Source organism: Plectropomus leopardus, chromosome 12, assembly GCF_026936395.1.
Source record: "Plectropomus leopardus strain MGB_pleo_1.0 chromosome 12, ASM2693639v1, whole genome shotgun sequence".
In the NCBI taxonomy this organism is placed as follows: domain Eukaryota; kingdom Metazoa; phylum Chordata; class Actinopteri; order Perciformes; family Serranidae; genus Plectropomus; species Plectropomus leopardus.
This window is the reverse complement of record NC_142187.1, coordinates 31,080,187-31,103,109: the sequence shown is the minus strand read 5'-3', so window position 1 is coordinate 31,103,109 and position 22,923 is coordinate 31,080,187. Positions and strand designations below refer to the sequence as shown.

The window sequence follows — 22,923 nt, the reverse complement described above, 5'->3', positions numbered from 1 at the left end:
AATCTTTTCATTGTTTTTGGTCCATAAAATGTCTGAAATTAGGGAATGGTCATCACTGTGTCCCAGAGTCCAAATTGGCACCATCAAATTGCTTGTTTTGTCTTACCCACAGTTCAAAACCCCAATATATACAATTAACCGTCATGAAAGCCTAAAATAGCAAATATTCACATGTGAAAGTTGAAACAAAAAGATAAGCAAAAGATTAATTTACTTTAATAATTAAACCAAAACAGCCCTGACAGAGTGAGTTGGCTTCTGATTAAAAGAAATCCCCTGAATTGTTGGGAAAATTTGACCTCTTTAGCAATGCAGGTCACCCCCGGTTGGCAGTGTAAATAACAGCAATCTTCTTCTTTTCTTGATAAATTAAATGTTTACTGTATAGATTACAGTGAAGTTGTAACTGAAAAATATTGAGAAAAGGGGCTGTCCCAATCGGTTCGGAGGCCGCTTCACAACTTATCAGTGTCTCTCATGTGTCCTTAAATAGAGTTTATGGTTTGTGCTTTTTTTTCATAGGGCTGAAAAAATGCTATTTCTGTATAATCAGATGCTGTTTGTGATAGGGTATGTATAAAAACAAGCAGGGAAAGTTCACTGAAAGTACAAGAGAAAGAGGATCTTGTGACTGAAAAGTGCGATCTTCATGTGACAAGATAACTGACACATGCCATGTCGGCTCTGTGCGCATGTTCAGCTGAGTGTTATGCTTTCTCCAGTCACTGCAGGCACCCACAGTGCCCCCATTGACTCTGCTGCATGTGTTACTACGCTGACAAAAACCACATCAGAGAGAAGCTCGGTTACAGTGATGAGCAGACCATAGTGACAACATGCAGGGGGACGTTTTCCTCTCAGAGGCTTAAGAGTCCCTGAAGCCGTGATTCATTGTATCTTGTGTAATTGTTTCCTGCCTGTATTTTTTAGGGTCTGTCTCAAGAAGTGGAATGGAAATTTCAATAAAAATCCCTGATTACTGATCCCTTAAACGTACATCCTGTCACACAGCTGAGTTACACTCGGCTGTTTCGTACGCTGCCACTTCACCCTCTCTGGGGTTAAGTGACATTTCTTTACCGAGCTCTTGTTTCCTCTGTGATGCAGATGTTTTCCGAAAGCGTAGCCTGTGAACAGTCTCTGGGAGGATATTTCTTGTACCTGAACTTAACCCTTTGAGACGTCCATCGACATTACTTTTCTTTGTGCGTCATTCACACACCTTTCACAAGCAACTTGGCATTAGTTTTACTGCAAATTGCAGTAATTATTAAAAGATGAAAAGAAAATGACCTGAAAATTAACGGGAAAAAATAAAAGAGAGAAAGAATTATTTTGAAAATTATCAAAAAAGGGGGAATGTAAAAAAAAACCATTAAAAATCATTATAATTACATTTTAAAAAATCAGTTACAGTACAAAATATTTACACTGTATATTTATTATTATTGGTATTTCTATTTATTTTTTCTGTTTTGCTTTAGCCTTTTTTTCCAGGTCATCTCCTGTAACTTATTACTATTATCTTATGTGATAGCTTATTGCCCTCCCTACATGTTTTTTTGAAAGAAATCAAGCTAGTTTGCTCAGGTTTCAAGGGGTTAAAATGCCTCTTGTCCTTGCCTGTCTCACTGCCTGTTTTAACATAAGACCAGACTGTTATTAACCCAGACTGTGATGTGGCGATGTTGAAATCCTCCTCATTGCTGTTGTTTTCTGTCTCCAGGTGCATGATGAACCTGCTGTGCTGTAGCTGTCACAGCTAGTCAGGTGCCGCACCATGGCCAAACCTGGGAGCGACAGAGATGGAGCCATGGTGGATAAGCAGGCGGGGAAGAAGGTATGTTAGCGCAGACACAGATTAGACTGAAGTAACCAATCGAACGCCAATCATCCAATTTTTTTTTACCTATGCTTTCACATTGTCCTTATTCGATGTTAAACATTTTGGCTTATTTTCTTTTCATTTTGATCACAAGTCAAGGCTCAAAATTAGCAGTTTTGAAATTAATATTACCTCGTAGTTCGTTTAGTTGTATGGCTGTACGTATCAGTTTTTTTTTCCGATTAATCTAGATATTATTTATTCAATTTGTTGAAATCTATTGAATACTTTGACAACTTTATGCACTTTTTCTAAAGATAGATAGATATAACAATTCATAGAAAATAAAAACTTAATTTTATTCAGTCGTTTTCTTTTTAAAATAATAATATTAGCAGCACATTTTTAAAAAATTAGTCTAATTTCCACGTTACGGCTGCGTTATGATATTGTTGTTAATATTATAATCAGATGCTCGATCAGAAGATAATTGAACCTGAAACTCAAAGTGACACATACGTTAGTTTACTTCATAGCAGATCTTCTCTTGAACTGATGAATCAGTATCTTTTCTTAAGTACTTGTCTTAAATTGGTAATGACATTTCACAACATGGATTTATGTAATTACTGGTGCAATATACAGCTGAGATAACCACGTTCAAATGTACATTTGTATTAGTGTGAGGAAAAGAAAGTGACGGAAGTAATTTACTGACTCACACACTCTGTAAGGACAGTCTGTGACGTTGGTTTAAACTGTTTTCTCACTCATAAAGTAAATGAAAAATAGAAAATGGACAAATAACAGCGTCAGGTGAGGCATGTGCAGAAAGTTTAAGTGGCTGCCAATAACAGAAACATGTTCCAAATGTTGATAATCCTAATATATCACGTTTTGGTGGGGACAAAAAGTAAACAGGACGGTGCTGTCTTGCTGCCGGGATGCTTTCGTTTTAAGAGTCTGTAGGCAGCAGTTGCATCTTTGATTAGTCATTTCAGACGCAGTCATGAGTTAAAGCTTGTTCTCCGGTGGAATCCAGGCTTTGACCACATTCGGCTTACTATATTTCAGCACACCAACGCACGTATTTCTGTTACTGATAACATCAATGAATCACCCCAGCCCAGTTTAGTAGATTTAGATCTAATAACATAATCCCGTCACAGAGCTGTAGATGTTCGAATTTTCAATTTGTTAGAGCACTTTATGGACCTCTCGTCTATGTTGGAATAAATTTTGAGGTTCAGAGTTCATTCTTGAGCTGACAAAGCAATCTGTTTCCATTTAGAGGCTCTCCTGGCGCCCATTCATCTTACCCGTGGATTGTATTTGACTGCTTTAATTGTGATTGTGATGTCTGTAATGTTAGCAGTTTGGCTTAAGCCCTGTTCGCATGTGACTTACCTGAGGACCTCTAGTAATTTGTAAGAATCGCAGAGGCCCTCTTTTCTCCGCTCCTCCTTTCTGCCTCTTTCCCAGTTGAGAAAAACGCGGGGTGCATCGGCAATTATAAATGAAAGTTTTGACAGCATTTTTTGGTGCAGGAAGCTCATCCTGCAGCACAGCATGAAAACACATTCCCAGAAAAAGCTTCAATCCATCAGAAGAGCAGAAACTCAAACGATAATGAGGGGGTGACATGTGACAGTGTGTGGCAGAATCGGTTCTGTTGGTTTAACCCACATTAAAAAGAAAAAAAGTAGGTTAACACTGTAAATCACTGCTCGGAGAGCTGTTTAGTGTCTCTGTGTTGTGTGGAGTAGATCACATCTCAGCGAGAATGTCAGTAAATTTGAGTGGGAGTGGGGGGTAATTTCTAAATCACATAAGGTCCCCTGATAATACTAGCACAGGGTGAAAAGGGCTTTAATCATGGATGGCTACAACATGCAGAAAGGTAAAGCACTTTTTATTAACCCTTAAATGTTCAACCACTTATAAATATTTTTGAAAATTAGTTGACTGCTATTTTCTAATCTATCAAGGCTAAACTCAAGATTTTTTTTCCAAAATATGCTTTTAATTTTCAAATTATAGTTTGTGTCTCCCAAGACACATAGCCCATTTATGGTATAAATTTAACACTTTCCCCTGTATTGAATAATTAATGTGTTTAAACTTTTTAAACATTTTATAAATGATTAATTAGCTACTTTCTGTCATGTTTTGCACCAAAATTTAAAAAAAAGAAGAGAAAAAACTAAAAAATTGTTGTTTACATACAGTATGATGTACAGGAATTTAACAAAACTTAAATTCCAATTTTCATACTTTCATCTTCACTGTGGCGCATCTACACTATCTATACCCTGTCGTGGATAGTCGCAGTCAGTGGAGTAGAAAAACAATAAGAATAAAGAATCAATAGCAATCAATATGTCACACCTTTATATTATTGATTATCTGTAGAGAATCAGCCTAAAAGTATATCTGTGAGTGATTATGCTGATTTTATATCTATTACTGGGCATTGTATCCTCTAGGATACAGACATTTAATGTCTAATTTTTAAAGTTAAAATCATCCTTAGAAAGGTAAAAAAAAAAAAAAAATCCATCCCAAATATTATAAACATAAAAAACAAACACTAATGGCCTTTGACTTTGTTCACGTGGGATTACATTTTTAATTTTGACAGGTGTACACCCACACTCTGTCGAATGACTGTATCTTCCAGGATACAAAAACCATCTAAGGGGCGCCGCTGTTACGTCAGAACTTGTGTGAGGGTGTGTGTTTATGTCTCGGCACTTGTATGCTCCCTGATCATCTCTTGTTTCGTCACGGTGACAAGTTTTCCTTACAGACATTTGTATAAATATCTCTGCTATGTGAAGTGCGACTTGTAAACATACTCATCATTACCCACTTGCTGCAACACTTGTAGACAACGAGGTTTAGATACACAAATCTGGCAGGGAGCACATCCAACCCCCAAACTGTTCTCTGTATTTGCTCTACATGTTGATACTGAGTATATTTACTGGTGCAAAATACTCCAGTTTTTGCCCTTATTTTGAAAAAGACAGTATTCCTTCTAATGTTACATGCCCAAACATGTTCAAAATATAGAAAAATAGAACAGCTGGGGCTGCTTGTCATTTTACTTTTTAACATACAAATAGGATTTTTTTTTTTTTTTCTTTTTTTCCCCAATTTTTGTAGCAGCGACAGACTTGTTGGACCGTGCGAACACAGGCGCCCTCTTTCATTCTGTCAACCACTTTCCTGAAAAGTGCTGCAATATTTACACATATCCAAAAACTTGTTGATATCCAAGTCTGTAATAATGTTTAAAAGAGGGCGTGTTTCTCCTTCTGACCAGAAATGATGGTTTTCCTTTTGGGCATGCATCTCTGCACCACAGCATTTAAATGGTTTGTTATTTGGTTTGTGTACAACACATCAGGGTTCCCACGGTCATGGAAAACCTGGAATTTTACGGTCACATTTTCAAGGGCTGGAAAAATCATGGAAGTTGTAAAAATCATTGAGAGTTTTAGAAAAGTTTTTCTGTAGACGTATCGTAGCTCTAACATACGCTGATGTGTGACTTTTTTTAACCATCACTTAAATTTTCTCGTCCGTCTCTTGTTTTAATCTGATTTGTTCAAAAATGACGTTTAGGTGAGAAAAACAATTATGGTTCCTTGAAAAGTCAGTCAAAATTTTTGAAACTAAAAACAAATATGTGGTAACCTTGACGTATCCATGACACCCCAAGTAGGCGATTGAAAACAGAGAGGTCGTGTGTCGCAAACTGTGGTAAAAATGTATATTCCGATAGTGCTGTATACGTGCCCAAATAATGCTAACAAAACCAGAATAATATTGGCACATCCCACATTTCTTAATCAGAAAATACTTAATCTGTGTTGTTTACATCCCTCATCCAGTTCAAAGATTGTCGTAATCAGAATAATAGTGAAATATCTCAATACAATAAAATGTGACTCTCTCCTATATTGTTATACCAGCGCCTCTTGTTTATCCGTTGTTTCCATAAATGACAGAGACAATCATGTGTGCTTTTATTTTTAAGGCAGAAATGCTTCTCATCTTAACTCTCCTCCACTTTTAACACTGCCAGACACTTCAGCTTTGCACAGCTGGAACATTGCTTCGCTGAGATCAAAGAAGCACCACACTGCAGACATTTTTCCTCCTGCCAGAAATGTATTTTACTGCACCAAAGTGCAGCTCACTAAAGTACTGGTACCGAAAGAGCTTTGTCTGCAAATCAGAGTGCAGAGGAACCCGGTAATTGTTAGACGCTGTTATCATGCAGATATTACTGGTAATGTTTAGCTCTGATGCAGCAGGTGCTATAATGGTGACATATTATGAACTGGAGTATTTTCTTCCTCACCACCAAAAACATAAATCCTCTACATGCACATGCAAAACAATTTTTAATTGATGCAATTAAAACCAAAGTTATATTCATAAAAGTAAATAGCAGCTGCATGTGGGACAGATCAAATTTAACATTTTCTAAATGGGACTTGTGTTTTTCGCTTAATTATGGCCCAGACTTCAGTCACCAAAAGAAATGAAACTAAGCTCAGTGTGGCTGTACTTGTGTTTATTATTGAGCGTGCTTCTTTGTATAAATAAGATTGTGCTCGCAGTTTACTGAGATCATTACAAGTGTCTACAGGTCCTTTTAAAGTCTTAAAATGTCTCAATTCACATTTTATTATTAATAGGTCTTAAAAGTCATTAAAGAGCCAACAATGGAAAGCCAAACAGTCCTATTAAAAATAAGTGAGAAGAAAGTAAGTTAGAGTTAGGATACAGTTAAAACCAGAGGACAAATAATGCAAAATGCAGGATTATAATGTCAGTACATTATGATACAAAGAAGTAAATGAAAACCAACAACAGAAACAATAAAAACAATCAAATCACAAATAAAAGGGAAAAAATAGATAAAACATCAATTAAAAAGATAAATAAAAATAAATCAAATAAATAAAAAATAAATATGATGGCAAATACAATATATCTGAAAAGTTTTATTAGCTATAAATATTAAAGACATGAGTACAAAGAGCAGCTTGTCTGTCTCACAGACTTAAGAAAAGCCATTAATCTAATAAGTCTATTAGTATTAACTGCAGATCTGGGAATCACTGATGTGAATATTTTCCAACTGCACCAAGCTCAGGACCATTTGAAAAGGCTTCTTTCTTTCCATATTTTTATTCTGTGTGTAAACGGAAAAAAAACGAGTCACTCCTGATCTTTTACTCTTCACTTGGCAGAGACTGTGCCTTGGGAGTAAGATTTTACTGAGTCATGCAGGCAAACCTGCTGCCTGCAGGACCCAAACAATATGTTGCAGAGACACAACACTGCGCCTGTAATACAACCGTCTGCACTTTGCCACCTTCGTGTCATGGTTTAGGAAGCTTATCCGAAACACTACCTGCACTGTAAGCTTAACCCTTTTGTTATCGAGTTGGTTAGCAGAGCTTTTTATAAACTGACGCCTCAGTTCATTTACAGTCATGACTGTATTGTTTACACACACACACACAGATTCCAGTCACAAAGGTGGCCACACCTCTGCTGTGTTTGATTTGTTTTTGTTTTTTTTTATTTCCTCCTCCTCTGACAGAGCAAAGACAAGTTGTCCCCTTTCACCAAAACTCCGAAGCTGGACCGGAGTGAGTTGCTGGGGAAAGAAGGGAAAGCCAAGTCTTCCATGAAGCGAAAGCTCGCCTTCACCGCCAGTCCGCTCCGGACCGAGGAGCGAGACTCAGACACCGGTAAGAGCTGCTCCTCCCCGCTCCTCTTTCAACAGCCATGCTGCTGGCTGGCTGCCATGTCCTCACACTGCCCCCCGGTGGACTGATGCTGAACCTTTTCTTTAGAGGTTTCTGTGGGTCAATGGGTTTCTTCTTGTTTCGCATCAAGATCGAAATCTGACCGTGCTGATGATGTTGTGGTCTGTTATGTTGAGATATAGAAAAGTTGTGTTGTAAGAGAAAAAAAGGAAACGAGAACACGTAAATGTGGAAAAAAATGTTTCCAAATGTGGTTCTGTTTGAGTTTTGGCCTTCTTATAAAAAATAATAACTAGGTAAGTTAAATCATCTTTAAGCTTGGTCTTCAGTTTCTTAAATGCAGTTTTGTTTTTTAAGTTAAAGGTTAAGGCTTATGATATATAACAACAAATCCTGTTGGCTGTGTAGCTAAAAGCCTTATATGTCCTTATTCCTCTGTGCAGCACACCTCCATTCTTGTCCAGAAACACATCAGTGAGAGTCACACTTTTGCACTGGGCAGTTTATGTTGACTCAAAACCGCACACACACACACACACACCCTCTTGGAGCTGAAAAGAAAGTGCTCCAGGAATGAGTCCTAAAACCCAGAAATGAGTTAGCGTTTTAGCACTCCCGGTTCCCTCATCTCGAGGATAATGGGTGTTTTTAATGGGTTTACGGTTAGATGCCTGAATGAAGGTCTGTGGTTAACACAAACTTGAGTGAGTGTGACGTTTTGTGCTGTGACAGTAAGTACACCAGTAAATACCCCACTTGTGAACGTTGAGGCTTTTATGTGTCTTATAAAGGGCAGTTGATGAGAATTTGCTAAATGAGACTACAGAACAAACATCTTTGGTCTGTAGTGGGCTGAAGGAATTTGTTAGCATAACTAATAAAATGTAGATTAAAAATTATAGAACAGCAGCCTTCACCTTTAAAGGGATAGTTTGGATTTTGGGGGGGTCGTTAGGTGAAATTATCCACGGTCAGTGTATTACAGACAGAAGATGTCAGTCGGCACGCCCCCAGTTTGGAGAGGCAGGCTGGAGTCATGGAAGTTCAGCGATGTGCTGCTGTGAACGGGGTCAGCACCAAAACATGAGAAAAGTCCCACCACTGAGCGCCCCACAAGTGTACTCTGTGTTGAGAGTATTTTCTGTCCGATGGCCAGTTTTGATGAGGAAGCTGTGAACAGATCCAGTTTCACATCTACTCTCGTCAAAGCCACCAGACGCCGTTGACAAAAACAGTCATTTTAGCTCGCTGAATGCAGGAGCTGCTGATTCTCCGCTGCTTTTATCAGTAAGTTAGTTCATGTTATTGTGTGACTTTGGTGAATCCGAATTAGCCCTTTTAAGCGCCAAGGTCGCATAATAACTACTGTTTAAGGCTCTGGTAGACCAGCAGCTAATGTGCTTAGTGATGTTAAATCGCTGTTTTTCTTAATGAAGTTTGGCTTTGAAGAGAGCGATATAGTGGCGTCATTTTCCTGTTGGAAATCACTATCTGACATTAAGATAAAACAGTAAGAATACTTTAAATATAGCTGACCCCGTCAGCAGCAGTAGATAGCTTAGCTTCCGTGTTTGAGTCCAACCTGCTTCGCCAAACTGGGGCATGCCGGCTGACATTTGTAACACACTGACTATGCATAAGAACTCCGTACAACCCCACTTAAAATAAACTGAACTGTCCCTTAAAGACCTGGTATTGTTCACTTGTAAAAAGCTGTGCGATGCTCCGTTTGAATTTCTGGTCACTGCGATCATGCCGAACATGAAATGCTTCACTCAGCTTCACATTGCAAACTTGAGGTCTTAATCTTCCCTCTGTTGTGTAAATAAACTGAGTTTAACTGTATGTTTACATCAGATTTGAAAACTAAAAATAGGTGAGTGTGTCAAACAGCCATAATTACAGTAAATGAAGTACAGTGATGGTGATTCTCAGACAGTTTGAGGTCCTGTAGGTCTGTTTTCATCTCCTCTGTAGAGCATTTCATTGTGTGGTCCTGCGTCAGGCCAGCAGACGAGAACCCTCAATTTTGAATTCACTGAGTTTGATTTATGTTGCGCAGGTTGTAAAGCTTAACTAGCATGGAGGGCGGCTTTGCCTCTCCAGCAGCCTTTTCCCTCTCAGGTCGCAGCTGTAGGAAAAAAAGGGGAAGTACTGACTGCGCTGACCACGTTGAATCTTCTCTCCTGTCTCCTGTGTTGCCATGACTCATAATCTGTGCGTGGAGCCTGCCTTTGTCTGTTTTTGAGAACATGTGAGAGAGAGGAGGAAGAGGGTGAGAGAGAGTGAGCGTTAACGCAGTGCTTTCCCACCCTTCCACCTCTCCCCCCCTTGCTCTCCCCTCCCTCTCCTCTCCCCCCTCCCCATCCTCTCTGCTTTGCACTGTAGATGACTCAGACCCAGGCCAGTCGAGTGAGACCTGGGGAGAGAGATTAGTGCCTCCCTGCAGGATATACGCAGGTAATCGCTGCAGCCCGATCCTCAGCCCCCGTGTCCTCTACAAGTCACCCACTTTGCGCCACTATGCTGCTGTAAACACACATACACACATGCACGTGTGTGTGTTTTTCGCCCTGCATCCACCCCTCCGTTTCAGCTCACGCATGTCTGTTTAACCGACTGACGGAGACGGGGCGGCTACTTGGCTGGCTTAAGAGAATGCTGTCTTTTTTTTTTCCCCTTTTTTTTCAAACCTCATGCTTGTCATCTGTTTCTCCGCGTTCTCAACAGATACAAGGGAAAGAGGAAAACGGTGTCACTGTGACGATGAAATTGCAGCTTTTTTTTTCGGACCGCTCTCTAAAATCTCTCCCGGTTGTGCTTGCAGATAAAGACGGACCAGACAAGAAGAAGGTGAAGAAGGAGGCCGGGGGCAAGAAGTCCCAGGCTCCCAACCTTTTGTTTGGGTATCCTCTGTCAGAGCGCAAACAGATGGCTCTCCTAATGCAGATGACTGCCAACAGTCCAGGTTTGTGTGCCTGCCCTCTCACCTTCACCACATCCTCAAGATGGCTCGGAGTGTATTTATTGTTGCATGAGTCATGCCTCTGAGCACTTCAACAAATATGCTCTCGAATATTCCCAGGTTGTTTGAGAAAAAGGCAACGTCTCATATTTAATGTTGTTGCTCAACTGCAAGGAAAGCTGCTCTGGATAATTGCACGCTATATATTGAACTTTCGACACCAAATATATAACCTGGGAGGTTGACTGAGATCAATTTTTGAAAATATTAGGTTTGGAGTAGCTGTTAGACAATGCTGAAATACGCACAGAGACACAAGTAACCACAGGTTTTCAGGTTTCCAGTAAGACCAGTGACACTGTGTCGCGTTTCACACAGAATTTCAGCCACCTTTTATTTATTTTGTGTGTGTGTGTGTGTGTGTGTGTGTGTGTGTGTGTGTGTGTGTGTGTGTGTGTGTGTGTGTGTCTTTTTTTGGGGAGGGGAATTTTGGATCATTCTGTGTTTCTCTTCCCCAATTCGGACATTTTTGTGGGTCAGTGAATGCAGTGATGGTAGAACTCATAATGGGTTATTTTTTCTCTCAGCAGCAGTTTGAGGAATTTGAGTCATGGGTGGATAATTGATCTGTTGATCCAGTCAGAGCCGATCAGATTGATGATTAAGAGGAGCAGCTGCTGCAGAAGCGAGTGAAAGCAAAGTTCTGGCATTCTGCTGCTCCATCTGTGCTCAGAGTATCCTCGGTGCTCTGAGAGTGTGGTATAATGATCTGGGAATCATATATATTCTAATAACTATATTCTAATAACTCTCCTAATGATCAGTCCAGCTCCAAAAATATTAACTACAGATGTTTTAATCATGGCGGGCCACCACAAATAAATGAATGTGCGAGATGGTTGCTCCAGTCAAGTCCTCATTAAAGGAACAGTTTGACATTTTGGAAAATTCACTCATTAGCTTATGCTATGAGTTAGATGGGTAGACTGGAACAGTTGCTCATGATCAGTCAGAACAGAGATTCCCACATAAATTTATTTGTGGTGGCCCAAGAAGATTAAATCATCTGCCGCCTCGTATTGATTCTCCATTTTTGGGGCTGGACTGTTCATTAACAGTGCTGTTTTAATGCATATATACCATTCCATTATTCATTACACCACCCTTTTGGAGCGCAGGGCGTACTCTCGGCACAGACGGAGCAGCAGAGTGCAGTGAAAGTGAAACTTAATTGTTCAATTACTGGCTCTAAACGTTTGCTTTCACTTACCTCTGCAGCAGCTGCTCCTCTCATCCATCGATTCCGATTGAGGTGTGACGTTTTGACGGCGTGTTATGTGTGCAGCGCACTGCAAGAGATTTAAAAAGTTGCTAACTCGAAGAACAAGAACACCAGCCGTAATCCAGCTGCTGGCTTTAGCTTCACATTAACCTTACAAATATATGATACAGATCTTCTTATATAACTTGGCAATAAAACGAATAAGCATATTTCCCAAAATGTTGAACTACTCCTTTAATAAATACCCACTAAAACACACAGACACATACAAGCGCAGTCTTTGACATTCTCTGTAACGACAGTTTCTCTGTCGTGGCTCAATCTGGTGCCCTGCAAATTAATTCAGGTAGTTATGTAACCTGTGGCAGGCTTTTGCTTCAAGCAGCAATTAAGCGCTTTTCTCTCTCTACACGTGTCCAGACTCTACTCCCAGTCACCCCTCGCAAACGACCCCTGTGCAGAAGAAAGTCCCCAGCAGCGCCTCGTCTCGACAGAAGGACAAGGTCAACAAGAGGAACGAGCGAGGGGAGACTCCCCTTCACATGGCAGCCATCCGGGGAGACGCCAAGCAAGTTAAAGAGCTCATTAGCCTGGGAGCTGACGTCAACGTCAAAGACTTTGCAGGTAGGGTGGCCCTCGAGGTGACCACTTAACAGCTTTCATCACGTACGTACGGAGGGTATTAATGACACGAAGCCGACAACAGCTGAATAACAGCTGCTCATCCAAAGCTGATGTCTCATGATGAGACAATAAAACAGGACATCAGTGTGTACCACACTACCTTCTGTGCTCATTTTTACTCTTTATTTTTGTCATTTTATCTTCCAGCAGAAATAAAATTGAGAAAAGTAATGTTAAAATTTGAATTGAATTAATAAATTAAACTCATCGCTGTTTTCTATCCCTCCCCAGGTTGGACTCCTCTTCATGAAGCCTGTAATCTCGGTTACTACGACGTGGCCAAGGTCTTAATAGCAGCAGGTGCGGAGGTGAACACGCAGGGTCTGGATGACGACACGCCACTCCATGATGCTTCCAGCAGCGGGCATAAAGATGTAAGAGCTTCAAGTTTGTCCTTCCACTGTCATGATGGATTTGAAAGTACATTTAAAACTTAAAATTTTAACTTTAACTTAAGCTACAAAATTGAAATTTGAAAAAAAACATGTCCCAGTGTAATGTAGATATATGTTAAAATTTATAGTAGTCATATAATGATAATAATTATTATTCTAAGAACAATCTTGAGCTATGGGGTGATTGGTCACATTTGACAGCAGTGAGCAGCATTCATCAGATAAACCAAATTGTACTCAAAGTTAATTAAAAGAAAGTTAATATTTGGAAGTATAAAAATATCTTGAGCTCCTGTCCGATTTAAAATAAAATGTGTTTCCACGCCACAATAGATGTTTTCCTAACTTTGAAGTGCTCAAGATTTGAAAACTTGCAGCCAATCAGTGATCATAAACAGTGTTAAAATCAATAATAAGATCCTTGTTTGCGTGATCCTGTTTAAATAGATCTAAAATAAGAACCATAATAGCTACAGCATTTATTCATTTTCCAGAAAGCTACCTTTTCTGTCATCACGTCAGGATCATCTATTAACCTACTTTATGTGCGGCGTAAACGTAGTGTTTCGCTGCAATTACACCTGTGTTTTCCAGTAAAAACTGCACGAGATTGTTGTTTGCATAATCCTTTATATCGATGTAAAATAAAAATCATGAGAGCTACAACGTTCATTCTTTTTACTGCAGAAAGTTTAGGCTCCTTGTCATCATGCTGTGCGCTCAGGATGACGTCATCACACTACGCTACATGTGGTGCGAAATCGGAATAAATGATGAATCTGTCACACATGCCTTTGCACTCTGCTCATAAAAATGAGCGTATCTCAAAAAATAAATGATGCACATAGTTCAAATAACTGATGGTGTGTTGAAAAATATTTTCTTTGTTTCTGCTTTTCAAAATCTTTTGGATCAAAATGTTTTTTGTTTATTTGTAAAATCTGATAGAGAAAAAACACAATTTTTATTTTTTTTTTTTAATGACACTCTATCAGTACTTTTATTTATTATTATGGTTCATTGTCTTTTATACTGTTTTAACTTAGGTTGTACAGATTTCAAGGATATGAAGTATTTTAAGATACTCCAACCAACTTTGAGTCTTTGCCATTTTGTTCACTGTTTTACTTCCAACAATCTGTGTGTCTACAACCTTCACGTTTGTCTTGATAATCTCAATTCCTGTTATGTTTAACACAGATCGTGAAACTGCTGCTTCGCCACGGTGGTAACGCCTTTCAGGCCAACAAGCGTGGTGAGCGCCCGGTGGACGTGGCAGACTCTCAGGAGCTGGAGCAGCTACTAAAGGGAGAGGTTGCTCTGTCGGACCAAGAGGACAGCTCCTCAGGTATGCAGAGAGTGCTGTGGCGTTTGGCCGGCCTCCCGTTTTAAAGTCACATATTAACATACTGACCTTAATATGACTCAACATTCTTATTCACTGCGCCTCACGGCACAATGCGCACGTGTGTTTTCACTATAGATGGAACAGATGGGGCTTAATCAACATGTTTACTCTGATTCTTAAATATAGGTACAGTTTTTTTTAATCAGTTTTTCTTTTTCCGTCAAAGGAAAAATAAAAAATAAGGTACTGCGTTGGATAAACCATGTAATCTTCATTCACTGCTTGGGTTTGTAAAAAAGTATAAAGTGCTTTATTATCATTGTAAAATTGATTTTCTCTTCTCCACAGAGTCCGAAGACCCTCCGTCTGTCAATCCATCCAGTGTCGATGACAACATGGAAGACTCTGACACCGAAAAGGACTCAGACGAAAAACCGGCCACGAAAGCGTCATCTTCCGTGCCAGGTCTGGATGAGTACGAGTTCAAAGATGAGGAAGAGGAGGAGGATCTCAGTAAAGCCCTGAACGACAGACACATCCTCCGGAGGGAACTACGGCAGCGTGAGAAGGAGGAGAAAGAAAGGAATCATGTGGCTGGAAAGCAAAGCGGAAAAGGGGATTCCTCCTCAAAGTCAAAAAAGCAGAAGACTTCCCGTGTTCACTGCAGCTCGGATACCTCCAGCGACGAAATGGAAAGCCTTTCGGAGAAAAGGAATTCCCCGACATGCTCTCAGAGCTCAGAGACTCTTAAGGTGGACACAAGGTCGAAGAAGGAGAACGCTGAGCAAAAAGAAAAAGGTAAAGTCAAGAGGAAGAGCAAGAGCCAGATTAAAAATAAGGAAAACCAAGAGGACGGGAAAGAGAACAGCAAAACTTTGGTCCTCTCTCTCGCGACCGTGTCCGAGAGCTCAGAAAAAGGTCGCGAGGAAGACTCCTTCAAAATGTCCTTTAGTCCTAAAGACGACTCATCCGTCCACCTCTTCCACTTGTCGTCTATAAAATCCCCAAAACTGAACCACAGCCTGACTGATAAACAAACACCACTCAAGCAGGAAAATACTAAGATGTGCATTTCCATCAGTGACAGCTCGTGTCCGGTGGACGGTGTCAAATTCAACCACTACACAGAGGCAGACTACTGCACTGAAGGCTCCAGCACCAAGGGGTGTAAGCACAAGGAGAAGAGCAAACACCAACAGAAAGACTCCAGCGGAGACGGAGACGACGGTCATTCGAGTCCTTACAAAGATGGCAGCATAGGAAACAGTGTGGACAGCTCCGAAGGTGCCTTACGGAAGACTGATTTGGACGGCAAAGTGGTGAAGAAGCATAAACTTAAACACAAGGAGAAAGACAAGCACAGGAGGGAATACGAGGCAGAGCGGAGCCGGCACAGGCAGAAGGAGGCTCGGAAAGACAGCCACAGGAATTTGGAGTTTGACAGAGAGTTCTGGAAAGAGAATTTTTTCAAAAGCGATGAGACAGATGAACATCTGCCAGTAAAAAAGGAAGGAGAAGACAACAGCTCACTTCAGAAGACCTCCGATTCCTCTCCTGTCAAAGATGAGAGAAACACGAAGGAGAAACACTCGAGCGGCAAGGAAAAGAGGCCAAGAGAGGAGCGGGAAAAAGATAAGGCCGTGAAAAAAGAGAGGAAGGAGGCCGCTGGTAAAGAGGAGAAGGTGAAGGATTCGAAGCTGAGTGAGCGTGACGAGAGAGTGGACTGCCACGGCTCAGGGCGGATTCCTGAGGAGTCGCTGCAGAGCAACAGCATGAAAGAAGAGACAGAAGAGAAACCCATAAGTGGGATCACAGCTGATCAAGAACAGCTGGAGCTCTCTGAAAAAGGCTCACGCGAGAAAACTGACAAGAGGCTCCCAGGAAAGGAAAAGGATTCGGAGAAAATGGAGAAAAGGCATCCTGACAAGGAAAAAAAGGTCAAAGCGGAGCACGCTGACAAAGCCGAAGCGCAGAATTCAGTAGATCGTTGGAAGGAAAAAGAAAGAACAGGAGCCATTTCTACACACTCGCCTGGAGATAAAAACTACAAAGAGAACGAGAAACTGAAATCTTTATCCACAACTAAAAAGCACGAGGACAGCAGGAAAAATAAAGATAAGTTCGACAAGCGGTCTGATAGGGAGAGGCAGGACAGAGAATATAGCGTTGGGGATCACAGAGAAAAGGAACGCAACGCAGATAAGAAAGGAAAACCCCTGGAGAAGACGGCAGATCATAGTAAATTAGATCGTTCGAAAGAAAAGGACTGTGACAGGAAAAAGAGAGAGAAAATAAAAGATGGGCCTCTTTCCTCGAGTTCGAATCTGAAGCTACTATTAGAAGAGAAGAAGAGCTATCTGTCCGAGAGCAGCAAGTCCTTATCTGCAAAATCAAAGGAGGAAGTCGTGAGAACACCAGAGAAGGATCGTGACCGGAGAGACCGGGAGAGGGAATCAGATAAACACAAGGATAAAGAGAAGGAGCGGCACAAAGAGCGCTCGCAGCAGGCCAAAATCAGCAAGGCCAAACCCAACGAGACGGATGCAGACAAGGCCAAATCGAAAGCCTCGCCAGCAACACGAGACGCCAAGCCCAAAGAAAAAAGGCTTGTGAACGACGACTTGATGCAGACCAGCTTTGAGCGCATGCTCAGCCTCAAGGACCAGGAGATCGAGCAGTGGCATCGCAAACACCTGGAGAAAATCAAGCAGAAAGAGCGGGAAAGGCTCAAACAGCGGCCTGTGGCAGATCCGGGGAAGTCCAAGCCCAAAGACAGAACAAAGTCTGAACCGTGCCTGAGTAAAGAGCTCATGCGCTCAAAAAGCTCCGAAGCTTCCGATGTCCACAACAGGGAAAAATCCCTGAAGGACGGCACCAGCCCCAGAACGATGTCGCTCGATGGAAAGAGTCTGCCCTCGATAAGCGCAAAGGTAATGTCAGCGGTGGAAAACTGTCTGACCAGATCGCCCCGACCGGAGAGCGAACGCTGCGGCCTTATGTCCAGGTCCGTGTCCTTGGTTTCTGTCGCTAGCTCAGAGGATTCGTGCCAGGCGACGACGTTAACACCCAGAAACGTTGAATACGACTCTGACATGAACCTCGAAGCCTCGGACTCTCAACCTGCATTCCTCCAGTCTTCCCTCGTCATCCAAGCCACCAGATCACCGTCCGTTCACGATAAGGATTGCAACAGTCTTCCAGAGGTGACGCAAACCAATCGGACGCTGCTGCCGGGCAGACATGAATCTCCGTACCTCAGGGCTATTCTGGACGAGGACGCCAACTCATCGACTGAAGGTAGAGCTCCTGAAAATCCGCCAAAAGCTATGGAGGAGCCGGAGACAAGAGAGACCTCGGCGGACACAGAGGAGAGCAACAGTCAATGTGTGAACTCAGCTGCGGATTCAGTCACGGAGAAGGAAGGGAGCACTCCTGGTGGTTTAACGCCACAAATGTCAAACAAAGATCCTCAGAATAAAAACCCTCCAGAGAGCACTCAAACAGGGTCAACAGAAAAAGAGACTCCTTCCTCTGATCCTGTTGCGCAAGACGTCCAGTGTCCGACAGACAATTCGCAAGCAGAGTGTACAAACAAGGATTCAGATCCACCGTTGACGCCTGCAGCTTGTCTCTCCGTTGAGCCGTCAGAGCTCACAAACACAAAAACCCTTCAGCAGAAAGAACCTGTTTCTGGTGTGGAGAGCACGCTGCAGACAGAATCAGGTACCACGCATGTTTCGGACCTTAAAGACGAACCTCTTGAGAGTGCTGATGGAACAGAAGAAGAGAGTATGGAAACAGAAAGCCCCGGAACGGACAGTAGAGGAAGTCCGGTACCCTCCACCAGTTCACACATTCCCAGCTCCACCGCGGGGGAGTCTTTGCCAGGTTTTAACCAAACAAGCACTGAGTCCAAATGCTCTCAGGAGGATATGGGTGTGAATGACCAAGACTGCAAGAACTCGAGAACTCCCGGTGACGGTACAGTTTCATGTCTCGATGTTCAGACGGAGAAAACGGACACGACGCCCCCGAGCCCGGAGCACAAAGCTGAAGAGACGACTGACGCCCCACAGAGCTCAGAGAACAGTGCTGCTGTTACAACAGAGAGTTTGTCAGGCGAAGGCAGCCTGGCCACAGAAGGCTCCTCTGAATCTGCAGCAGAGGCGAGCGCAGAGCCGATGGAGGTGACACCTGCCGATGAGAAACCAGAGTCATCTTCAGGCGGAGAGGATCAGTGTCAAAGCACCGTCCAGTCAGCAGCTCAGACCGACAGCAGCAGCAGCAGCAGCAGCAGCAGTAGTAGCAGCACCTGCAGCGCCTCCGGAAGCTCGTCTCCACAATCCGGAGAACGGGATTCTGATTCCTCAGGGGCTAAGGTCAAGGTTCGCTCTGCAGAAGACGAAGTGGACGTCCACGTTCCCCATCCACGCAAGAGAAAGATGCCCAAAGTGTCGAGCTCCCAGTCGTGCTCCGCCATCCAGCAGGAGAAGGAGCGAGGCCAGCAGTCTCTGGCCGCTATCGTCGACTCTGTAAAGCTGGAGGAGATTGAGCCGTACCAGACGGAGAGAGCCAACCCGTACTACGAGTTCCTGCACATCCGGAAGAAGATCGAGGAGAAGCGCAAAGTGTTGTGCAGCGTCACCCCCCAGCCGCCGCAGTATTATGATGAATATGTGACCTTCAATGGATCCTACCTCCTAGACGGGAACCCACTCAGCAAACTCTGCATACCCACAGTGAGTTCTTCAGTTCTCTTCAGGTTTTGTGAAAAAAGGCCTTTTACCAGATTTTTAGAAAATGTTTGATTCCGTTTTTACCGTGTCGGTTTCATTTTTATGTGCAGCTGCAACAGAGAGAGTAATTCCTTATTTTAGCTGTGACATCATAGTGTTTATCAGCCAATCACAGTGCTCAATGCACACAGAAGAGAGACGATGATTTTATAAGGTTTTTTTTAAGAAAAGATGTAAAAAAAAGAGCCGACAGGTGAGATGAGACACAACATACAGTCATTCTCCATCCAAGCAGCACTTGAACATTTTGTTCCAATTTGTTTGGCACAAAGTTTGACAGAGAAACCGAATAAGTAAAAGATATATAAAAGAAAAAACTATGTTTACTTGCCTCCATGCTGCTTTTTAACTGTTTACCAACCAGTTTTCTGGCACATCTGTGAAGTCAAACGTGACACACCAGTAAAAGAATAACAAAGGCACTCTCACCTCTAGTCTACTGGCAATGGGAAAGTAATCTATTACTTATTTTTAGCAGGTTATTCTGCGTTTAAGAACCTGCATGCTTACGCTAATATTCTTGGAAAATAGGGGAAATTATCTAAACAGCATTTGTAGACAAGCTTTTTGATCCATATAATTTTTTTTCTTGCTCGATCCAGACCAAACAAACTGAACTACGAGCATGAAAGCTCCACAGTTGACTTAGGAAGGTCAAAAATATAAAATAGATATTGACTTTTTATAGAGTTCAAACAGTGTCAAGTTAATACTCATCAAAAGTAAAGAGAAAGAGCTTAAACATGACATGATAAATCCAAGTTTCTGACTGATATCTGCATCATCAGACGTGTTTTTGCAGCCTTGACAAAGTGTTGTAAACCGTCTCCTTCTCTATTGTTGTGTTTGAACAGATAACTCCGCCTCCATCGTTACCTGAGCAGCTGAAAGAAATGTTCAAACAGCAAGAGGTGGTCCGCATGAAGCTCAGACTGCAGCACAGCATTGAAAGGGTACGTAGTTTCACTCCTGGAGGGTTTTGTTTTGGCTCGTTTGAGGAGCTGTGGACATTTTTAGTGCCACTTGTAGCGTCTGAAATGGAACAAATTGTAGAAGAGCCTTTTTTGGAAAACCTCCTGACATTTTGATGCTGTGTGTTTTGTTATTTTTCCCTCTGAAGACTTTAAAAGGATGTCAGTGCTCGAGATACTTCATGCCATTTTAATAACACATAAAATATCAGATTTATGGTATTAATCGGATGTATTCTCTTCCTTCCCTGCAGGAAAAACTGATTGTTTCTAATGAACAGGAAGTCCTACGAGTCCATTACCGGGCAGCGAGAACACTAGCCAATCAGACTCTGCCTTTCAGTGCCTGCACAGTTTTACTGGATGCTGAAGTTTACAACATGCCTCAAGACGTCCAGGTGAGAGGCGTGAAGTAACGGTTGTGTGTTCAGTTTTCAGTCCGTTCTGAGTGATAATGTGCAGAAATGCTCCGTGTTGAAATGAGTTTTGGTTTGTTTGGTTCACAGAGCGATGACGGCAAAACGTCGGTGAGAGACCGATTCAACGCCCGGCAGTTCATGTCCTGGTTACAAGACGTCGATGACAAGTTTGACAAACTGAAGGTGAGGTCGCTGAGATTGTTTGTCTGTTTTTACTTGGTTAGATCTTTATTTCGAGCACGCAAAATAATTAGATACAATATTTAGAATTTTTCTAATTTATAAATAGAATTAGGTTTTTTACTTTATAAAATGTCAGAAAATGATGGAAAATGTCAGTGTTTCCCCAAGCTCAAGAAAACAGCCTTAAATATTCAGTTTTGTCCGTACCCCAAAAATATTCAGTTTACGGTCACTGAGGAGTAAAGAAACTTTAACATATTAATACTTAAGAAGATGTGTTTCAGAGATTTTTTGCTGTTTCTTTGATTATTTTTTAATGTAATTTCTTTAATGACTTAAATTCTTTGATATGAGACTATCACATATAAACACACATTTTGGATGTCGTAAGTTTTGTCGTGCTGGTTTTAAAGGCTGCGTTACAGTGAAGTGATGACTCAGACTGTTTCAGATGTTCGGTTATTGGTTACGTAGACTTTATATCCACATCACTGGTAATAATTTATCAAAAAACAACACGTAAATATTTTGTGAAAGCACGAGTAGTCAACCCTACAATATTGTTGCATTATGGATATTAAGGTGTTTAATTAAAGTGATTAAGATATTTAATTTTCTCCATAATCGCCCAGCCCGACTGTGACTGTGATCTCCTGATGCCCTCTGGTGTTTGTCTTTGATGTGTTTTCTCGACCAAATCTGGCCAAAAAAAGATATTCTTGATCTAAAAATGATAACATACCGTCGTCCCTCCACAGACGTGTCTCCTGATGAGGCAGCAGCACGAGGCGGCGGCCCTGAACGCCGTGCAGCGTCTGGAGTGGCAGCTCAAACTGCAGGAGCTGGACCCCGCCACCTACAAGTCCACCAGCATCTTCGAGATCCCCGAGTTCTACATCCCGCTCGTGGAGGTCAACGACGACTTCGACCTCACCCCGATATGAGCTGCAGGACAGGCGACCTTTGCCACAGCGGCAGCCGTATCACGGACACGAGAAGCGGCCTGCACATTCGAGGAAAAGGAAAGAAAAATGTGAAGCACTTAGAATGTGGCGGCAACAGAAGAGCACTTAGAAAAGACGCGATTTTACTCCAGCGCTCTTACAGTCCAAACGAGGACGGGGGGACGAGGACAGACGGTTCCTCGTACAGAAAACGGGGGTCCAGGCCGCAGACGAAGCCCAGGGAGCAGAGACCAAAAGCCGGGGCGGTGCAGGGAGCTGCAGCGAGACGCGACGTGTGGACGACGACCACCTGCTACTGCTCCTCATCACGCAGGGTCACACAACCGATACAAGTTCAATTGTTTTCAAAGTGAGTGTTCATACATTGTGTACAGACTGTGCTCTTAATTTTTTAACTTATTTTATACATAAAAAAATGTGCATTTGTAAATAGCCATGTAATTATTATTTTAAACTTGTAAAAACGAAAAATAATAGATATTTTGATTGTAAACTCGTTCTGTCTCATGTTTTAATGGACCAAAGTTGGTTTTTATATCGAGTGTCCTCTTCTTCGTCCGTGATGTTCTCGTTGTTGTTGGCTTAAGATCTTAAGCATGTGTTGGCTTTTGTTGTGTTTTTGTTTTTACTGTTTCTTCCCTCCTCATCTGGAGCTCCACGCCACAGCTGGTGTTTTTTGACTTTGGCAATTAAATGCTGTGCATGCGTTGCGTTGTTTGTACTTTTTTCCTAAAAAGCTGTACTGTGGACTTAATTGTGAGGTTTGCTGAAGTGTTCCAGCTTTTTTTTTCTTTTTTTTTTTTCTCGCGCCATTGTGTTATGTCCCTTCTCACAGCCTCACTCCTCATGTGTTGTCCATCGTGTCTCGCGCACATTAAAGTCTGTTGTGGCTTCCAAGGGAAAAAAAAACACACATACTTTTACAGTTTCAATGTGAGATCACAACAAAACCTATTTTTTCAACATAATGCCTTTTTGAACGATAGTTCTAAAAATGTCTATTTTAATATTTACTTGTTACATGACTTGTACATATTTGTAATATATAATTGAATAAATTTTATTTGTTGTGAAATTGAAATTGTTGCCTTTGGTGTCATTAATGTGAAAATTAGAGCTAACACAGTCAGTTGATTAATCGATTAGTCAATGGACAGTTTTTGATGATTGATAATTGATTATCAACAATATTGAACATTCACAGCTTTAGCTTCTCTAAAGTGAGAGTTTGCTGCTTTCCTCCATTTTTCTATGATTGCAAATATTGTGTTTTTAAATGTTGGTAAAAAAAATAG

General features: G+C 41.7%; 1 protein-coding gene across 3 annotated transcripts in view; it reads left to right on the top strand.

Moving 5' to 3' along the window:
• Positions 1-22,709, top strand: part of ankrd12 (ankyrin repeat domain 12) — a 47,859-nt gene extending 25,150 nt beyond the window's left edge. For 2 of the 3 annotated variants that reach the window (XM_042496989.2, XM_042496990.2), the window contains 12 exons: positions 1,727-1,840; positions 7,452-7,602; positions 10,009-10,080; positions 10,448-10,588; positions 12,288-12,491; positions 12,783-12,925; positions 14,147-14,294; positions 14,643-19,033; positions 19,945-20,043; positions 20,316-20,459; positions 20,568-20,663; positions 21,422-22,709. In XM_042496989.2, coding sequence (XP_042352923.2) covers positions 1,781-1,840; positions 7,452-7,602; positions 10,009-10,080; positions 10,448-10,588; positions 12,288-12,491; positions 12,783-12,925; positions 14,147-14,294; positions 14,643-19,033; positions 19,945-20,043; positions 20,316-20,459; positions 20,568-20,663; positions 21,422-21,607 — 5,835 coding nt within the window. In that variant the 5' untranslated portion in view covers positions 1,727-1,780 and the 3' untranslated portion in view covers positions 21,608-22,709. The remainder of the gene's footprint in view (positions 1-1,726; positions 1,841-7,451; positions 7,603-10,008; positions 10,081-10,447; positions 10,589-12,287; positions 12,492-12,782; positions 12,926-14,146; positions 14,295-14,642; positions 19,034-19,944; positions 20,044-20,315; positions 20,460-20,567; positions 20,664-21,421) is intronic. The other variant, XM_042496991.2, reaches the window with a different exon arrangement.
• Positions 22,710-22,923: the final 214 nt, after the last annotated feature.